Source organism: Brachyhypopomus gauderio, chromosome 12, assembly GCF_052324685.1.
Source record: "Brachyhypopomus gauderio isolate BG-103 chromosome 12, BGAUD_0.2, whole genome shotgun sequence".
Lineage (NCBI taxonomy): Eukaryota > Metazoa > Chordata > Actinopteri > Gymnotiformes > Hypopomidae > Brachyhypopomus > Brachyhypopomus gauderio.
The window spans coordinates 8,073,331-8,093,136 of record NC_135222.1 but is presented as its reverse complement, the minus strand read 5'-3'; the positions used below and the strand labels follow the sequence as shown (position 1 = coordinate 8,093,136).

The 19,806-nt window shown below is 45.1% G+C and overlaps 2 protein-coding genes and 1 long non-coding RNA gene across 4 annotated transcripts; 1 reads left to right on the top strand and 2 right to left on the bottom strand.

Moving 5' to 3' along the window:
* Positions 1–22: 22 nt before the first annotated feature.
* On the top strand, positions 23–3,084 carry rbm34 (RNA binding motif protein 34). The gene is made up of 11 exons (XM_077024824.1): positions 23–400; positions 889–1,051; positions 1,157–1,275; positions 1,366–1,576; positions 1,690–1,749; positions 1,827–1,870; positions 1,960–2,043; positions 2,124–2,187; positions 2,294–2,336; positions 2,439–2,557; positions 2,667–3,084. The coding sequence occupies exons 1-11, from the start codon at positions 378–380 to the stop codon at positions 3,006–3,008; spliced, it is 1,272 nt and encodes a 423-aa protein (XP_076880939.1). The 5' UTR covers positions 23–377; the 3' UTR covers positions 3,009–3,084.
* tomm20b (translocase of outer mitochondrial membrane 20b) lies at positions 3,081–6,340 on the bottom strand. Its single transcript, XM_077024829.1, has 5 exons — positions 6,082–6,340; positions 5,605–5,651; positions 5,331–5,412; positions 5,085–5,227; positions 3,081–4,854 (listed from the first exon to the last, which is right to left on the bottom strand). The coding sequence occupies exons 1-5, from the start codon at positions 6,203–6,205 to the stop codon at positions 4,810–4,812; spliced, it is 441 nt and encodes a 146-aa protein (XP_076880944.1). The 5' UTR covers positions 6,206–6,340; the 3' UTR covers positions 3,081–4,809.
* Positions 6,341–8,538: 2,198 nt separating this feature from the next.
* LOC143528892 (uncharacterized) lies at positions 8,539–19,806 on the bottom strand. 2 transcript variants are annotated; one of them, XR_013134544.1, is made up of 4 exons: positions 15,553–19,806; positions 10,470–10,700; positions 10,057–10,218; positions 8,539–9,363 (listed from the first exon to the last, which is right to left on the bottom strand). It is a non-coding gene; the product is annotated as an uncharacterized LOC143528892 (long non-coding RNA). The 2 variants fall into 2 exon arrangements; XR_013134545.1 differs by having other exon boundaries at positions 10,057–10,196.

Genomic DNA, 19,806 nt, shown 5'->3' with positions numbered 1-19,806 from the left:
ATGATTATATATTTCCTATTGCATCGACCAAACACGTTCACGATAAGTTATTGTTGCTTTTATTTAAATAATTACATACTCGTTATATTAGACATTACGTTTGCAAATAGCCGGTACAGCAAAATACAGTCTATGTTTAGAAATGTCTAGGAACCTACGATGCGAAACTACTGGTTCGTAAGGGAAACAAAAACAGATGCACGAAGAAAAGAACATGCTTAACGTGTTTTGGTAGCGCACTCTCTGGTTAATGTAATACGCAAAGTTTTATTTTTTCTCAACCTGATATGCGTTTTTGAGTAAAAAAACAACAGCTCGAACTAGCAGCTGGTTAACTAGATAAAGTTGCTTAGGGATCGAGTGGATCATAGTAATCAATGAAGAAGCACGGTGCTAAGCGGTATGTTATTTGTTTTTACACGTTTAAAAAGTTAGATAGCTGTTATAATCATGCCCAGTGGACCAGATGAGAGTAAAATATGGAACAAATAAGGAAAAAATAAGTTTTTTTCATGTTGACAGTGGACCTTCTTGTTACTTCTGTAACTTCTGCAGCACATAGTTTATTGTTTTTCCTCTGCAGAAATAATAATTTTTACTAGTATTGTAATATTGTATTTATAAGCTATTGCTTCCTGGGATTTGATTTGGTCATCCAGTCTTCTTTGCCATTTCTAACTTTAACTTTAATCATTAATAATATAGAGTAATGATAGAACTTATAGAACAGTATAGATAGAACAGTAATTTGTAGAACTTATAACCTGTCTTTAACTACCCTGTACATATGCCTCGCACATAACTTGGCCCTACGCCTGTCTTCAGCATTAACTCTGTGGAACGTGTGTATGGGTTTTGTAAGGGCTTACCACGCTTTTCTTCTCACAGTGAGGTGGCAAAATGTCACGCTGTACAAGCCAAAGGTTATGTGGTCGGTATGGTATCGAGCAGCCTGTGTGCAGAGCAGACAACACCAGCCTCTGATGCACTGTCTTCACTATTCTCAGCTACATCCTCGAGGAGTACATTAGTTTTTGTTTCTGCCCCAAAAGTAAGTCACCAAGATCAGCGAGCATTTTGTCAGAGTCCCTGCATGTATGAAAGTGAGTAATAAAGATATTTGGTGGTAATAATGTTTTTCCCCATGTATACGTAGACTAAGCCAAAGACCAGCCAAATAAAACAAGCAGCTGGTCATGCGCCAAGAAATGAACCCATAAAGCAGAAGACCATTACAAAAGAGAAATCAAGAGATGAAAAGATTCTACAAAACAGGTTTCCGGCATTGTAGAGATTTTATGGAAAATGCAATTTTGAGAATTGTTTGCCTTATTTAAAACTAATTCCGGCCCTCTTCATGTACAGAGAAGAAGCCTTGAAAAATGCAGACGATGAAGATGTAGAAAAAATTCCAAGGAAAGTCAAACGCAAAGCTCAACAACTGGACATCAGAGAAAAGCTGGAAGAGGAGTATCCAGGCAGAAAAAGAAAGGCAGCGAAGAACTTTGTGGAAGAGAGACTCAAACTGAAAAGGACAGTGTTTGTGGGCAACTTACCTGCCACCTTAAAAAAAGAGGTAGCTAACTTGCAGTGCCCACATGCGCTTGTATTCTGTTTTTCATTTTATCTCCTTACATTAATGTAAGCTATGCTTTCAGTTTGTAACTCTATTTCATTTACTTTTTTGAGGATCTGAAAAGAATATTCAAGGATCTGGGAGACATTGAGTCAGTGCGATTCCGCTCAGTTGTAAGTATTGTCATGTGTCAAGTAAAAGTTAACTTATCTTTCTTATTGTACATTTCTGATGTAGGCATCTCTTACAGGTTCGGGAAGATCCATCAATGTCACGCAAGCTAGCTACAATTCAGTATGAATTACATTCTCTCAACTCTAAGATTAAACAGAAAATAAAGGGTTTGAATGGTTTTCAGTGATGCTATTTGTGTTCCTATTTAGACGCAAAGTTGACCCCAAAAAGCAAAGTGTCAATGCTTACGTCGTCTTCAAAAATGAGGAAGGGGCCGTGAATGCAATGACAAGGTGACACATTGGAATGAAAAACTTATGTCAGAAATCATTAGTCATGCTATGTGCCATAAGCCCTCACTGTGTTGTTGTAGGAACGGAATGGAGATCGAGACAGACGTTTACATCAGAGTGGATCGAGTTTCCAAGAAGGCTTCAGTGGGTGAACCTAAAACCACTTAATACCCATGGCAGCTATCAACTGGCCTATATTTACAAATTAATGTGCAAATGTGCTCATTGCTTTTAATCTCTCATCTTTTAGCATGACCACAAAAGGTCCATATTTGTGGGCAACCTTCCTTATGGTAAGGATATCTCAGCCTCATTGTGGTCTTCTTGCATATGAATGCACTGAGATGGTATCTGTTGTAAATTCTCTGTAATACTTTCCTCTCCCTACCTCACAGATATTAATGAATTGCATGTGCGGAAGCACTTTGAAGATTGTGGAAAGGTGGGAGGGGTGCGTTTGGTGAGGGACCGAAACTCTGGATTGGGAAAGGGCTTTGGTTATGTCCTTTTTGAGGTACGAGCATCATGTGTGGTTTATCCGCCACGGCTCTGCATCATGTGGGATTCGCCTTTTTAATCAAACGAGATGAGAGTAAAAATGTTGGCACTTCCTGTCCTTTCAGAACACAGACTCAGTCATGCTGGCGCTGAAGATGAACGGTTCCCAGCTGCTAGATCGGAAGATCAGGGTGAAGAGATCTGTGAAGAAGGAAAAGGAGAAGTCCACTGGGCCAGTCGGGAAAGGGGCAGGCAGTAGCAAAGGATCCCAGAACAGACACTTTAAAGGATCCAAGCATGCTGCAAACAGCACCGCCAAAGGAAGGCCCCTCAAGAACCCGCCCAGAACGGCCAACAAAACATCAACCTCTTTCACAGGAGAGATGGCAGATCCCAACGCTAAAGTAGGGCAGAGACTGAAAAAGAAATTTAAACCCAAGAAAAAGAGCAAAGCTGTTAACATATAATGTTTGTTTTCTTGTGCAGTGTCTTCTTGTAATGTTTGGACCTGAACTTGAAGGGCAAATACATTATGGAACCACAGTTTATTCTTCTTTTATTTTGAGTTTAAAAACAAAACAGAGATGTGTTACAAATGACCTCACAGAGAGCAACACTCCCAACACCTTCACTGTAGTATCAAACAATGCATGACACACTACAGTATTAAAAATAACTTGACATGAATAAAAATTCTTATTTAGGCCCAGGGAATATGTGCAAACCTCAATTTGCAAGATATAATTTACTGCAACAAACCACTACAATGGTATACAAGTGTAGGTAGCCTTGACTTCCACTAAAGGCAACACTGTTTAGCTCAATGCACCAATGTTACCTTGCTAAATAATTCTTTGCTTTATATTTATTGTAATTTAGAGTTATCTGGATCTTTAAAAAAGAATTCTGGGTAATGGTAAAACCAGGGTTTTCAGTCCCAGTCCTGTCAGCATCATTTACCCATGCGTCCAGCCCCACAACACTTGATTGTTTTCATCAGGTAATGAAGGGTATTAGCAGAGGTGCCACCAAGGATTTCAGATCCCATTAAAATATATTACATTGGGAACTATTGGAAAAAAAGTACCTAATGCTCTACGATTTTTCTAGGGCCCGTCAGACGACGACATTGTCTTAACTCTTACCCCACCTACAGCTGCCCTGGGTGTTTGTGAGGACAACACAGAAATGCTGAGTATTTGTTCCTCAGGTATGGAACCGAAAACCATTGGACCAGATGATGTAAACATCTTGTCTGTGGAACAAAAATAATTGCGAACCATGTGCAGTAACTGATCGATGCATTTTTTTTTTTACTGCCAAAAGGATAGAGCGCAATTCACGAACCTTTTCTCTCATGCTTTCTGCTCAATCAAATTTCCCGTTTTCAAAACTTTACTCGCGTCAAGACGCCGGCCGCTCCTGCACAGACATGCTCTTTCGTTTGGAAAGGCTGCGTGCATGCTCAAAATGGTCCTGTGGGTCTTTTGGAGCTATTGAACAGGCCAAGGGTAATGGAATTCATTACTCACATGACGTATGTATGAAAAACATTCACATATTAGTAAACAAAATGTATATATAAAAAACCACCACAGATACAAGACATTACAGCTAACGTAAATTAGCTCACAACAAGTCAGCTCTGGGGACATCTGACTAAAATTAAATAACCATAAATCAATAAATTTAGCTCATGTACTTCATACCATCAACTGGGACAAAACCCAGCTACAGTCATCTTCCATCTAACCAGTATAACAACATGTTTGGTTATAGGATTACAACACATGTGAGACAGAGCTAGCAAAGAGTCTGTACTGTTGGGCAAGAACAAGGCATATTTGAGAGCGCACCAGGTTATTAGAAAAGTGTGAGTTGTGTGATGCACGCACTCAACTTTTGGCAGTAAAAGAATACCACACATTTGCTGATTTTCTCACAAAATCCACACCATGTAATAAAGATGGAAATATGGTAAAGTTTCTTTCTCTCTTTCATTTTCACAGAAGTCCTGTGTGTGGACAGCCTCTAAATCATTACGTTATCTGTCCATGTCAAGACAAGGGTTAACAAATGTATCAAAAACACTGATGCTTTTATCAGAGTAATTTACAGACTCCTATGGCCTTTTTAAGAGAAACTAAGAATTTTATGCAAGGGAGTTTCAGCTGAATGGAAAGAAATGGGATCAATTTGACCATGGAGAAATAAAACAGCTGGGAGAAGATTTTGCTGGGGAGTGTCACATATGTACAGGGTCTCTTCTTATTCAATGTCATCGTCACTCACAGTCTGTGCACTGACGATGCGCTAAAAAAAAAAAGAAAAGAAAAACATCCTTTTACTACATGAAATGTACATTCTGTTTTCATGCTGGATCACCCACATGATAATAAGAACACTACTACAAACAATACACAGCAATGCACACTTTGGGATTCACATCACTTTAAGTCACAAGATGGGCACTCCTCAATACCACAAGGGCCTTCCTTTGTTTACTTCTCACACATAAATGCAACCAACATCTCTGTCCTCACCTGACTGATGGTGGGCAGTTTGGTGAGGAGCATCTGGAAGACGGGAGGAGGCAGGGTCTGTTGTAGCACCTGCAGAAGCTGCTGTGGTTGACCGCACACTGCAATGGCATTGGTCAGGTGGTCCACTCCTTTCTCATAGTCTCCTAAAATACAGGTGAAGAGTTCAAAAGACCATACATTAGGTGTAACTGTCATCTACACAAGCAACAGTAGCATTAACATTACTGTAATTTAAGAGACTCCTACCTTGTGCCAGCAACTCCTCCCCCAGCTGAATCTCCTCAAGGAAGAACTTCTGAACAGCCTCAGCATCCTTCAGATCTGGAAGCTACAGGAACAAACAAGCTTTAGTGCCCAATTTCTAAAACATGTTATTCTATATATTTTTTATGCATTGAGAATCGGGAGGTTTACCACATTGATCATCTTTGGAAACTGATTTTAATACAGAACCAAATCAAGTGACCAACCTTCTAAATAGGGCAAAGCAGCTGGGAACAAGGGCAGAAGGTCCACTCACCCTTGATAATCCGGCTCTTTCTTTCGCTGCCTTCTGCTTCCTCCTCCCTGCAGGCGACAATCTGTTAGTTTTTAATGATCATCATCGCCATCGTTATTGACAATCACTTGGCCTAGCCATACTGAACCCTAGAATAGTTCATTTGAAAATGGTAAATACTTGGTAGTCTAAGGATAATGTTTTTTATCTAAAGAAAAACTGCATGCTGTTTTTGAACATCCAACTCCACACAGAAAGCAACCCTAGCTAGCCAGCAGCGTCCTCCAGCCAACACAGTATTTGCCCTAATGGGTAAGAAAATAAATAAGCAGCTAAACAGCTTGGTTAGGCGACTTAACACCAACGGCACACAGGTGGACGTGTGGGCGAGGACAACGCCTGGACTCTTTCTCGGGGAGGCTGGGACTGGGACTGGGACAGGGACAGAGACTGGGACTAGAACTAGGACTGGGACTGGGACTGGAGGTCAACACTCACGTTCTCTCAGCTTGGTCTTGAAGTTTGGGTCGCTCCTTCTTTTCCTGTCGAAGTAGATGCAATAGCCAACAAACAGCGCGGCGCCAACGCCGGCGGCAATCGCACTCGTCCTACCGCCCATCATGACTTCAGATAACAATTACTTATTACTATTTTTTATATAGAAATCCTATTTTTTGAGGGCAAAAAATGTACTACACGATTTTGAGCATGACCCTCACGTAACGATATCGAGGAAAGACCCCCGGTAACTAGGCGCTTTGGATGACGTCAACGCTAAGCTGGCCATAAATATCGCCGGTTCAGAAACACCAAAAACATAATATGATCATTGAAAAAAAGGAAGGTGTCGGTCATTCTGCATTCATGTGAAGTGTTCTTGGTTTTTAACAGCTGCGAAAAAAGCGAGTACGACAAACAAATTCAGTGTTGATTTATTGAATTTTGTTTAGAAAAGTGAAATTTCATATTTTGTCTCTGGATGGCAGTAGTAAGCCATGGCGAAATTGCTCAAAGGAGTACGACCATCACTGTTGAAAACATTCAAAAAGGTTAAACCTACCTGTTCTTCCAAATGACGTTCGATGGGTCAAAGCAATAATAATTATTTTTTGTTTAGGATATAATGGGTGGCTGAGTTTTTATCATTAAACCCAACATTTTAGGGTTTTACTGTGCGTAGCTTCACTCAATACTAGAAAGCACTTTCGACATCATGAAATTATTTGGAGTTGGCGTCAAAAATCAGAGAAAGAAACAACGACCAACCTCAGCAACACAGACTGTGTTTTTATGCAAGTGCTAATTAGGAGAAGTCGGCAGTTGCATGTGGTTTAGACAGACCTCCTCAGTACTACACCCAGTACTACTATCCTACACCAGTGTACGCAGCTGTTGTGGTCAGAGTTTATTAAAGGGCTGGGTGCCTCGTTGCATGTCGTCATTAACCACATGTTATCTATGGGGATTCGTTCAGTGTACATCAGGGCTCATCCTAGTCGACAGAGTAAATTCCCTAATTTCCTTCGGGATTAAATAAGGCATATTTTATTCTAAAGACATAGAATAGAATAGAATAGAATAGAAACAGCATTTATTGTCCCACAGGTGGGAAATTTAGGTTTATACATGTTTATATTGTATGCATTATATCTATGTGTTGGTTGCCTTGTATCTTTATAAACATAAATGGTGCTAATGTTCATGCATATTACAAATACACATTTATGCATATAATTTTCTCTGCTCCTTTACTTCATTTAAGTCAGCTAAGGCTGTGTGCCAAATACATATGTGGACATATTTAGAGCAGTATGCATTTTGCCGGGGATAATCTGTGGCAGTCTCTCAGATAGCAGCTTATCGGATCGCAGCTGACTCACAGCTGGTGCCATGAGCCAAGCCCTTGCTCCTGCAGGACATCTGTCCTCAGAGCCCAGACATCACAGCAATCCAGCATCTTAACCACCGGGTTATTACCAGACTGTTCCTGGAAGTTGCTCTCACATGCCCCGCCAGGCCACGCCCACTCTCCCCACACCACCTCACTCCTTCTGGAGGCCTAATGACCTCCTGAATAAGAACAGCAGGCATGCTTGAGTAATGCACATTCCACACAGATTAGCTGACTTTCCCGTTAGCACGTCCCGCATACGCTGCTTGCATATAACGCGTGCATCGTAGAATCTCAAAGGACCAGAATCCTAGTCAAAGAACCACAATAAAGGGCAACTGAGAAGTACCACTGGATCGATGTGGAGTTCCACAGTGTGTCTTAAATGCAAAATAAGGAACTGTATGTGGAACACATAAATTGGGGGGTGGGTTGCATCTGAGAGTTTGTGTTGCCCTAGCAGCCCGTTAATGTACTCCTGTGTTCTGGGCCATTTGCTGAGCACCGTGTGAATGCAGCTGGGGCAGGATGCCGAGTGCATTGTGACTGCTTGTTTGGCTTTTTTCTTTTCTTTTTTTTTTCTTTTTTTCCTTCAAGGGGAGAGCTGAGTCAGCATGTTTGCAGTAACCTAGCTCACTGACTCCCTTCTTTGAAGCTGATGCAATTATCTTTCGCTTTGTGATCTTCGGCATCCTCCGCCATGCTTTTAAGCTCGGCTCACGTGCAGCGAAGAGCCACGGCAGCACTTGTGCCTTCCCCAGACTGACACAAGAGACCCAACACTGCGGTAGAGTTTCAAATAACAGTACTCATTCACACCTACAATTGTTCAGCTGCATATATATAATATGTATATTATATATATATATAAGACTGTCCCAACAGCACAGTGGGAATTGCAGTAACAGTTAAGGAGGAGCAAAGGAAACCTATCACACGTGACAGCAAATATCGGGCTGGGGTTGCGGGTGCCGTGTGATTTCTGTGTGAATGGTTCAGTTGGAGAGGTTTGGAGACGCCCCACCCACACCCTCCCTCCCTCCCTCCCTCCTCTTTGGGGCAAACAGAGGTGTAATTATTTTTACCCAAGCTGCAGCTGCTTATGTGAACTTTGGCAGGCGCAGTGCAGCAATGGATGTGTTCCAGGAGACAGGAACTGAAAAAATCCCCCCGCGTTCTTTGGGCTGGAATAATATACACTGCTTTTTCAGCCGCTGCCTAGGAACGTCTAGGTAAAGCCCTCATGGCAGGCCGGCCCTGTATTTTCCATGAACCCAGAGTGGCCCGCTTCACTTCCAAAACCGATGTCATGCAATGTGTTTCCAAGGAAGAACACGTAGTGGAACTTGGATTGGTGTGGTGTGGGTGGTTCGCAAGCCACCTCAAGCCATGAACTGGAGATAGAAAAAAGTTTGAGGGAGAAAAGGGAGAGAGAGGGAGGGAGAGAGAGAAATAGACAGAGAGGGAGAGAGTAAAGGCTTTTTTGTCATGCTGGCGTGGTGCTCGGTCTGGGGAGCCCATTAGCTCGCCGCGCTGCCGTCCAGGGCTTGGCGGTGGTGGTTTTCACGGTCAGTAAACAGTAGGTCTCTCTCAGCAATCTCTCCACTCGCCAGCTCAAATCACAGCTTTCAGCACCTAGGTCACGGGAGGTGAAACGCAAAGGACTCGTTCCTCCCACCCTCACTGGGAGAGAAACATGTTTTTTTTTTGCATGGATTCACATCTTGTCCTTTAAGCCACAAGGAAGTAAGGGCTTGCAATAGAGGTTCAGACATCGCCAGGAGAAAGCGTGTGTTGTAGCACAAGTTGGGTGAGAGCTCGCTTGGGAAGGTGGAAATAGGCTCTGTTCTTTCAGCAGGGGTAGCTGCTGCACTAACCTAACATTCATTCTACACACACACACACACACACACACACACACACACACACACACACACACACACACACACACACACACACACACACACACAGACGGTTTTGTTCTTTGATTTAAAGACATAATTAACTTACATAACGGTGACATTGAGATAAAATAGCATTGCTTAACAACAGTAGTAAGAATAAACTATTAACTGGGCTGGCAGATGTAAATCATTAAAAAAAATCAAAGCATTTTTAGTGCAGTGCTCAGGTCAAGAATGGAGATTACTTCCTAGTATGGTGTTGTAGGAAGTCATGTGATCTGCAATGAGCCAATAATATGTGATTCACAAGCAATATATTACTTACTGTACCTTTTTATCTCATTTTTCACAGCTTGAATATAGATGTAATTCTTGTATCGTGACCACTCATCGTGACTGAATATATTGATTAAAACACCAAATTCTATTGGCATTCTAGGAGGCAGTCCTCCTTTTCCTTCTGGCAAGAAGATCATAGGCTCTCCATGTAATACATCTATCTGTGGAGATCTCCACTGGACACAGACCAACACAACGCTCGCTCAATAGCCGAGTACCTATCATACTGGTGATGCCGTACATATCGCTGGTGTGAGCGCCGGAGGCTCAGAGGTGCACGAAACCCGCCCTGGATCACGTTATAGGGCAAGGGGGGTGGGGGGGGTTGTTGATCTGCACCTGTTCGACTGCTCTCTGTTCGGTCCCTGTGTGCTGCTGCCATCAGCACCAGCCAGCCAGGCACATCCGCGGGAGCGGCTTGGCAGAGGTCACCGATGCTGCAGATGGCCCGGGATTGATGCTCTGCGTGCTGCCTCCGCCTGCAATGGATCTGATTAAACCCTTTGAAAAGAGACAGGCATTGATCACGTGCAGGCACATCCGAGCATACCAATTAAGCCTTTTGAACTCCCTTCAAATTATATCGGGATTGTTTAAATCCAATGATTAAAGAGCCATGAATACTCATTATTGAAGGGTGGAGGGGGGGGAACCTATTCTTTTATGCCGTCATTGGTTTTAAAGGGGCTGAAGTGTGATTAGTGTGTATCTAGGAGTAATGTGGTGCTCTGTTGCGGCACGGCGAGACTCACGTGCAGGCCAATGCGGGACTGGCATGGGGACAGCGGGGGCAGAAGGCTGCTTTCTTGGGCTCAACAAGCTCGGAAATGGCGTAAGCAGGATTAGCTTTACACTCCATCGCTCTCTTGCAGCGACTAGCAGGGCCTCTGGAGACACGTCTGCATGGGATTAGTCGGCTGCATCTAGCTTTAGCGGAGTTTCCCATAGTCACAGCCTTCACCCTATGAAACAGGAGATAGGGGCTGGGGGGGGGGGGGGTCTGGTAAGAGAGGGGCCTCTGGGTCTCCCACCGCACACACAGAGGGGAAGCTGTTTCCAGATCTACACACATGTTTTTATAAGAGTGAGTAAACAGTGTTCCAGTCGGAGTGCTGGCAGCCATTTTGTAACAGTTTTGTAAGCATTGGCCAGGGAAAACTGGTTTGTAAAGTGGCGTATGTTCACACGACCAGAAAATGTGGAATTCTGGAGAGTACACATTTTAATTTCCAATAAACTGATGAAAAATACATTTTCTCTCATAAACTTCAAAGGCATTTTGCTAAAACTGTGGTACTGCTGAAGTACTCAAGATGTGTTTTATGCTGAATTCCTCTGCCTATATTGTGTTCCATGGCTTCGAAAGCATTTGTTTTAGGTCAAGACTCACATGAACACAGTGGCACGAGCCCGAGGCCAAATTTTCGGAGAGAATTTAGGAACGCAAGCTTTGGAAACCATTTCCAGTTTGGTTGCATTGACTTAGCCTTCCCTCTTTCTCTCACTCTCCCCTCTTTTGGGCTTTACGTTCCGCCTGAAGCTCGCCTCAGGAAATACTCAAATGATGAAAGGAGCTGGACTTTTTTTTTCCCCCTCTCTCTCTCCCTCCACACATTCATCATTTGGCTATTCTCGTTTCCTGTTTACATGGCCAGAGGCTGGGCACCTCCCAGTGAAAGAGACGAGTCCTCTGATGATGCAATACCCTGCCCCCCCACTCCTCCCCTCCCCCACCCCTTTCCCTTCCCTCCCCAAAACTTTGTTCTCGACAGACAAAAATGCAGACCATTTCTTATCCTCCACCTCCACCATTCTCCCTCTGTTGAGTGATCTTTCAACGCATGAAGTCCTCCCGCCCACGCCAGCAGCAGCAAGCCGACATCTGGTGCCTATCTCTCTCCACCGCCATTGACAGCCATCGGCGTGATGCAGGTGTGAATTCTGCTATTTGCGTTGCGATGAGAAAAAAAGGTTGGTTGACAGGAGGCAGCTGTCATCCTCCTTATTTTTATTTTATTTTTTTACACAGCCAGAAATCTATCCAGGTGCTTAGCCAAGGTCACGAGCAGGCAAAGCTCCACACGAGGCTGACACGGCACTTTCTCACAACACGGCCTTCCTCGTGGTGCCCCGGCGAGACGGACATTTGTGTGTTCTCTTCACGCCGGACCTGACAACACACGCACTGGGGCCAGCGTCCAGGATCCAGCGTCCAGGATCTGCCCAGACGGGTGGCGACGCTGCTAGCGGCAAAGCCATCTAGAGCCCGCCCTCCTGTTTGAAAGGGCAATCTCCCGAGGCCCCGTATTGGTCACTTGGCTTGCGCGGGTGGTCTGCTGAGTACATGACACGTCAGAGCTGGTGTATCCACACACTGGGACACATGCGCCACTGTATCTGTGTGGCCATTTAGAGCTAATATTAAAGCTGTATCTGAGAAGGGACGGCCATTTTGATGACGGGTCTGGGTGGTGACGCGGGGGACTGCGCGGTCCGTGCCCAGCGGTCGCCCTGCTTCAGAAACCCAGCCTTTTGTTTGTTTATTTTCATCCACCACAGAATGCGGCGAATGGCGCGATGCAGCTGTCCTAAAAATACAAGCCTTCCATCTCAAAATATCGACCGCCCCTTGTCCTTCCTTGCCCAGCGAGCTCCACCACCACCCCTCGCACCCTCCCCACCGTTCACGGGGCGTCAGCTGCTGGTGAGACCAGGACACTGAAAGGGCAAGCAGGTTGATCGCCCCCCGTGGACGGTGCTGGGTTACAAGGAGCCTGCCCGGGCCACACGTCCTCTGCACTGTCATCCGAGACGAGTGACAGATGCACAGGCCTTGGCACTTTTGCCAGTCTCAGCTCGCCCACCCCAGAATACAACTCCCCAGGTTTAGGCAGAGCCATAATATAGTAGCGGTCTCATTGATCTCCTTTGGCAACGGCGTACACCGTCACCTCGCTTTTTCCGACCAGAGGCAGTACAGTACCCACAATTCCCTTCCTCGACCGGGAAAAGTGCCGGTGAATAATTGTGACGATGCCGGAGTGTGTTTATTTTTGAATAACCGCGAGCGCCGCCGCACTCATTTGCATCTGAAAGAACCGTTTGATGTCTTTATCTGAAACAAGCAGGGCTTTGAAGCTTCTGACTGTAACCGTGTTTGTTTTTCCAATGTGATGGAAGGAAGGTGGATGGATTAAGCTAAGCGAGTTTCCCAATGTAATCACAATTAAACCGAGTCTAAAGAAGCCCTCTCTCCCTCGCTTGCCTAATATGCAGCTCTCTTGAATGAAACTGACATTTTGCTGATTAACGAATCAATTTGCGCTGCTTGGACCGAGTGTTTGCTTTTCCACTCTGTGGTGCTGTCGTTATGTTCGTCGTTGAAATGGGCGTTAAACAGTGAACTCCACGAAATCCAACTGGTTATGACAACTTGTTATTTGTGGCTATATTGAATCGTCCGGGCCCTTCATTTTCACATCATAATTCTGTTATGCATTAGAGTCAGTGAAACATAGTCCACCATTCCACAGGGAGATAGACGTGGGAGCTTTTGGCGGTATTGCACGATTTATTGTGTCAGTTCAGTTGTTTGGTAAACCCTTCCTCAGTATGTTCAACTACAGCGCAGTAACTCGGTAAGTCCATTTTTTTGCTTTGATTCACGCGTTTTTTCTACCTGGGAATGGGCTGCTATGTAAAAAGGGTAATTGATGCTGGGGAGGCTTCAGGATCGTGCGCTGGAAGCCAAGCGCCGCGTGCACCATTCCCAATCAATGGATCCCTCCCGAGAAGAGAACCAGGTTGCCAGGACAACCGCAGCAGAATCGCCAGGATTTTCAGGAAGGCGGAGAGACGCTTTTGCGCATGCGGACATTTTCCAAAGTGAAGAATTATTTCCAGCGCTTGGCTGAGACAGTGCTTTACAGTCGAGTGTTTAAGGGAAATTTAAGAAGGAAGTTCAAACTTTAGAGCGAAAGAAGAACCGCCGCTGATTCTAGCACATGCACCAGTTTCCGATGAAGTGAACCATGTTGCTAAATGCTAGCATTGCACTGCCAGCCTGATGTTTCTGTTTTTTATTGATGTTTATTATACTGATGTTATGTTATATTCAAGTATTGTCCATATGCAGTATCTGGGTGTAACAGGTGAGATTTACAATGACCAAGTTGTGTGATTTGACAGCTCATGCCGCGTGCACATTCCACACATGTGCAACTGAGTCCGCCGTCTCCAAGAACATCTTGAGATCAAAAGGTCGGCTAGAAAACATTTCCTGCCTCGTGACAATTAGGCCAGACGCGCGCGCACAAAGAGCACTTCCACATGTGTGCCTTCGGTTGACATGGCAACGCGGTGTTCTGAAGCGAAGCAGGGTTGCCAGGTAACGGCAGGGTTACGCGCGTGGGCGTGTGAAGGTCGGTGGGTGGGGATCTGAGTGTGTGAGGAGATGCGATGTAGCACAACAGGCACCCACGTTGCGTTCAGGTTTTAAGGACGTGTTTTCCCCACTTGTACACTTTCACTTCTGTTTTCTTGAGTGTTTTGTCTCTGTCCTGGTGCATCCTCGGTATTCATGTTAATCCCGTTTCTTTTAAGTGTTTTCATAGAGTCTCTGTTTAGAAACCGTCGGTTCAACAAGTGTGCCCTTTGTCAAAAACAAGACCACTTAAGATTCACCTTTGGCCCTATGATTCTCAGTGATTCATCCACAATCAGTGATTGTTATTGCTAGACAACTGCTTGATAGTGAGGTGCAAAAGCTAAGCTTCAGTACCTTCAGTTGCAGGATGTATTATCTGTTAAACAGTACACAGTGCTGCTCTTCAAAGTATGCACTAATATGTCCAGATACCATCTGGTTAGTCCACCTTCTATGTTTATTAATTTTTTACTTAAATACAACTGCATATTTCGGTTGGAGAAGCAAAAGCAGAAGTTGCTTAACCTGATGAAGTAATTCGGGAGGATTCCTGAAAATGTTTCATCATGATTTCTCACTGCGGCGAGCATGCTCGTCATGCCTGTGGGAATGCACCGTAATGTAAACAGATTGATGAAAAGGCACAAAATGGCTGACGTTGGCTGTGTAACACAGAAGAAAGAATGAGCATGTCATTCTGACTCAGATGGTGTCCCAAATTTGAAGAACCACCATTTCCAAAACTTCCGTTATGAACCTTAGTATAAGTAATAGTTATTACAGAAGTTTGACACGATGTCACAAAATGTACTTGTGGTAGCGTCCAGAAAGTATTTTAACCTGATCTACAGCACCAAAAGAAGGAAACCTTTAAGTGTCCTGACTAACAAAACCAGAAATAGCCTAGATATGATAGCCTAAAGCTGCCACCATTTCTGATTTCACAAGTCAAACGTTAAATGCCTGTTTAAGATTAGATCATGGTCGGCCATAAATATCACTCTTTTCATGTATTTTGCCCAGCCACTTTTACAAGGCCACAGCCTCAAGATAGCTCTGTTCTAAAATGGCTGCCAAGAGCGGGACTGGCGGAACTTTCCGTGCCCTTCTGTGCTGCTTGGCGGTGCGTGCTCCACTTCCATAAATCAGACGGCTGCAGTGAGCCCTGCCCCTCTCCCGCCAGCTGACTGCTTGGAATCGCTGCCGGTAGCCAAAGTCTCGCCTCCAGATTTATCGACGTGACCTTTGACCTTTATGCCATGCGTGCACACAGAGGCAGCTTTTAGTCGGCAGAACTGCAAACCCCCCCCCACCTCCCCGTGGCTGTTCTCAGAACGCCCACCCCACTCCACCCCTCCTTCCTCCCTGTGGCTGTTCTCAGAAGTGCTCCTGGTGACCAATGAGCTTACCACATGTCTGCATAAACTGGGCTCGGGCTACACACTTGTCAAAGCTGGATTCCTTTCTTTCTTCCTCTTTCCCCATGGTGACTCGTTCTCTTATCAAGCTGGGTCAGGTTGTGTTGTAAGGCTTGGGAATCCGATTGCAAAAGCACGTTCTGTTTTATTGTCAAGTCCTTTAGAGACTTTATAGTGAGCTTCTGATTGGTTACAGTGTGTATGTGTGTGTGTGTACATGCGTGCTTTCTTAGAAAATGTGTCACAACAATGCCTGAAGCACTGGCCTATCATAAATCTTGGTATGTACTCCTTTCTTCTCTGACAACTGTTGTTTGGAATGAGGCCAAACATTATTATAGGTATAGGTGTGACAAGTGCCCTTTGACCACGTGATATATTTTCAAGTCAAACTAAAACACACCCAAATGACACTGATCATTTCATTTCCATATCTACCAGTCAGTTTTAGGCCAACCATTATGCCTCCATGTCTTTTTTTATTTGTTTTTAATCAAAAGCAAGCAAACAAACAAAAGCTCAGGGGTTTTGGGTAAATGGGTCGGATATCCAAGCGATCGTAAAGAAGCCTTCAAGCAGCACAACTTAGGAAACAATATGAAGGAGTTGTGACAGGGAGGAGTCTGAGTGCAGCTGGGGGCGGGGGCATTCTGTGTGTGTGTGTGTGTGTGTGTGACGTGAGCGCGGCTGCCGTGACCCTGCATTCACCCGAAGCCTGAGCTGCCAATTCGCCAAGGACGGCAAGATTACGGCCGGCCCGATAAAGGACATCCACTTGGCTGGTGTGGGCCGCCCTCGCCTTCATTGGAATGTGGGGCCATATGTACGTCCGCCGCTCTCCTCAACTCCAAGGCCCTACGGAGAGCAACTTTCCCCCCAAACAACTTTAACGAGAATTAACAAGAATTCGTGGAGCCTTATGTAATGTTTATTTAGCTGACTCTGGGCTCTTTTCCCCCTTGTTCTCAACAGCAGCTCTAATTGGTCATTTATGGTTTGTTTGATTTGCGTATTCAGTGCAGAATACTGTCATATTCACATATCAATGTGCCTTGTACTGAATGTGCGGTTAAGTGAGCAGCGGTTTTGAATGAAATTTCTTTTGTGTGTGTGTGTGTGTGTGTGTGTGTTGTACATAGGGACAGCTGGATAAATCTGGATATGTGGAGAGAAAAAAAGTTTTGCCATTGTTCCACAGATATGAACTAGGATTTCTTTAAAACAGAAAGGAAGAAGGAGAGGCCGTGTGAGGAAACCGTTGCGCTAGCTTCTTTGTTTCCTCTGTGCCGGCGCTGGTCCGAAAGCAGGCTGTGTTGTGCGAGGCAGGCGGTCGAGAGAGTGCTGCTGCCGTGAAAATGGCTGCGCTGTGGTGCCCCCTCCCCTGCCTCTCTCCTCTCAGCGGCTGGGACGCCGTTCATCTGGCTCCAGTCCTGGCTCACATTCCCTTAGAGCACTACACCCCGCATGATGCAAGATACAGACACAGAGAGTGAGTGCGCGAGTGAGTGAGAGAGAGAGAGAGAGAGAGAGGGAGAGAGAGAGAGAGAGAGAGAGAGGGAGAGAGGGGAAGATATGGGGAGGTACTGGGCCATGCTTGTCAGACGCTTCAGGGCATGTGTGTGTGAACGGGAACAATGCATGTCTGGTGAGTGTCTCTAATGCATTTTAGGAGCTGCTGTCAACAACAACAACAAAAGCAAACAACCCAACCAAACATTCCTACTCTCATTACGATGAGAACTAGTCACCTCACAGGGAAAGAGAGATCACCAAAGCTCTTACACACTCTCTCTCTCTCTCCTCTATCCCGTCTCTTTGACACAGGGCTCCATTTGACTCTAGTGTTGTGCCAGATCTTTTCATCATCACTCTCCGGTGTGGCTTAGGTTTCTGATGATCAAATGGCGAGCCGCATGGTGTTGCTATTTGGTTGCTTAAGCAGATTCAGCTGCTGGAGCATCTCATGGGTTTTGAATTAAGCGCCATCCTGCCACAGATAGCTCTCCGTGGCCTCTTCTTCCCTTTCATTTTCCACTCTGGCATTGATCAACAATGACGGCCAACCGTGTCAGGCCTGATACAGCAGTGTCCTTTACTCTGAGAGTTGAGTATTTTAGGTGTCTACACGCAAGCATACTAAACTCATTTTAGAACATGCCCCCCTGCCCCTAGGGAAGGCCGGGAGAGTTCCAGTAACCTCAGGGCACATTTGCTCCGCCCCCAATCCTAGCCCATGAAGCCCTCAGCCACAGCCGGGCTACGCACGCACACATACATACACAGACACGCGTGCACACACACACACACACACACCACATGCTTGGAGTGGTGGATCCATTAAGAGCCCTATTTCCAGACAAGAGGGAAAAGGGGGCGTGCTTTGCACAGATGATGGGTCACAGCTGTTCCCACAGGATGGAGGTTTCTTCTACCCCCCCTTCCCCCCTTTTCCATCACAGTTCAAAGAGAGAGAGAAGACCCAGGGTATTACTAACATTAGAAACCCCAGAAGTTTAGGACAGCGGGTTGCGGAGGGGTGGGTACGGCTGGTTGGTCTGGTTTTTCTTTTTGCAAGGCTGGACATGTTTGGTTTCTGAAACACGGCCATGTTCCACAGTGCAGGAAAGGCAATGGCATTCACACGGCCTGCACAGAAATAGCCGGGGGAGATCCCCCATCTCTCACCTGTGTAAGACACATGCTGCACGTTTGGGCTGCACTTTCCTTCGTGGCCAGTGCTGGCGTTTTCTGACGATCATACTTTCTGTTCAAGGACATGACAATTAAGAACTATACCACGCAGGTTTTTAAAGGAAAACCTGAAAGCTTTGTTTAGTTGACTCTGTAAAAAAAAAAGAACGGAAGTCCTGATTCATGATTGACTGATTTTAAAACACCTTCCAGCAATGATTCTCCCCAGTTGTCCGGAAGATTCCAGGCTCTTAATCCTGTCACTCAGCAGGGCCAGGCAGGTAGCCCGCAGAGGAGCAAAGGATTCTGGGATATCTGGGCGTGGTTTCAAGACTCCTGGAGAGCCCCAGATGTCTCTGCAGTACTCCAGGGACACTTCCAGAGATAAGTGATGGATATTTGACACAAACACATGCACCTTGATTAAAAATTCAGTTATAGGGTACACCAAAACATCAGATAATTAAATAAACATAAAATATAACTGCACTTAAGAGGTTAATTATATTTTTTGTAAAAGAAATGAAACAACTCGCTTTGCAGAATAGATATTGTATGCATTGCCAAGGTGAACACTTGCACTGTTGCCCCTTGACCAAGGCCCCATTGGGGAACATACGACAAAGAACCTTGATCCTATTCCCGGGATCGGAGATGAGGCACATTTGCTGGGCGTGCCGTGCCATCTGACCACAGCCGACGGGTCGGTTCAGCCACAACAGAGCAAGGGTGTGTCTTGCTATCCATTTCCAAATATAAACGGGGCAGCGAGCCGACACCGGTTGGCATCAAAGCCGGAGCTGGAAGGCGCGGAGCCATTCGCGGCTGCCTCATTTTGCCTGTGGTCGATTCTGGCACTGCGTCCACGGTCGCATACGTTAGGGATAAAGGGGTGGGTCACTGGGGTTGCGCTAGGTTACACGCTCACTTTACGATTTGTGTTGGAATCAGTCACATTCTGAACTTTCAAGCCCCTGTTGGGTCCGGTCGTTTGCGAATAGCTTTTTCCACTAAGGTGCTGGCAAGGATCGCCTTGAACACGATGTTCTGAAGGTGATAGATGGCTTCATCTGGTCTTGTTTATAAAGTAGCTCTCTGATAGTGGAGAAAGTACACATTTAGCATTGTGACTTCAGTGGAGAGCAAAATGAATCATTTTTTCTTAGCCAAGTCTTTTTTTCTTCGTTTGTCAGCGTATTAAAACCTCGCTGCTTTCCAACATAAAAGCATTTTCAAGCGCATTGTTGTGCATAGACTAAGTTTTTACTGTTGACTACAGTTGTAATGTTGATCCACAGACAGATTCAGCGGAAATACGTAAAAACATGCAGAGCAAATTCTTAGCCTTTGCTTGGAAATGAAGGCTATTAGCCTAAATATTATTTCTAATGGTATGAAGGTTGTGTAATTGTACATAAACATGGTGAAGGCTGTGATAATACTGTAATAGTAGCCTATCCCGCGTCAGCTCTTATAGAGCCCCAAGGCTTTCTAGATAAACATTAGCACAAAGCATTCCTCACATCCTAGCCAGCAGTGAGCCAAGCAAGAGGG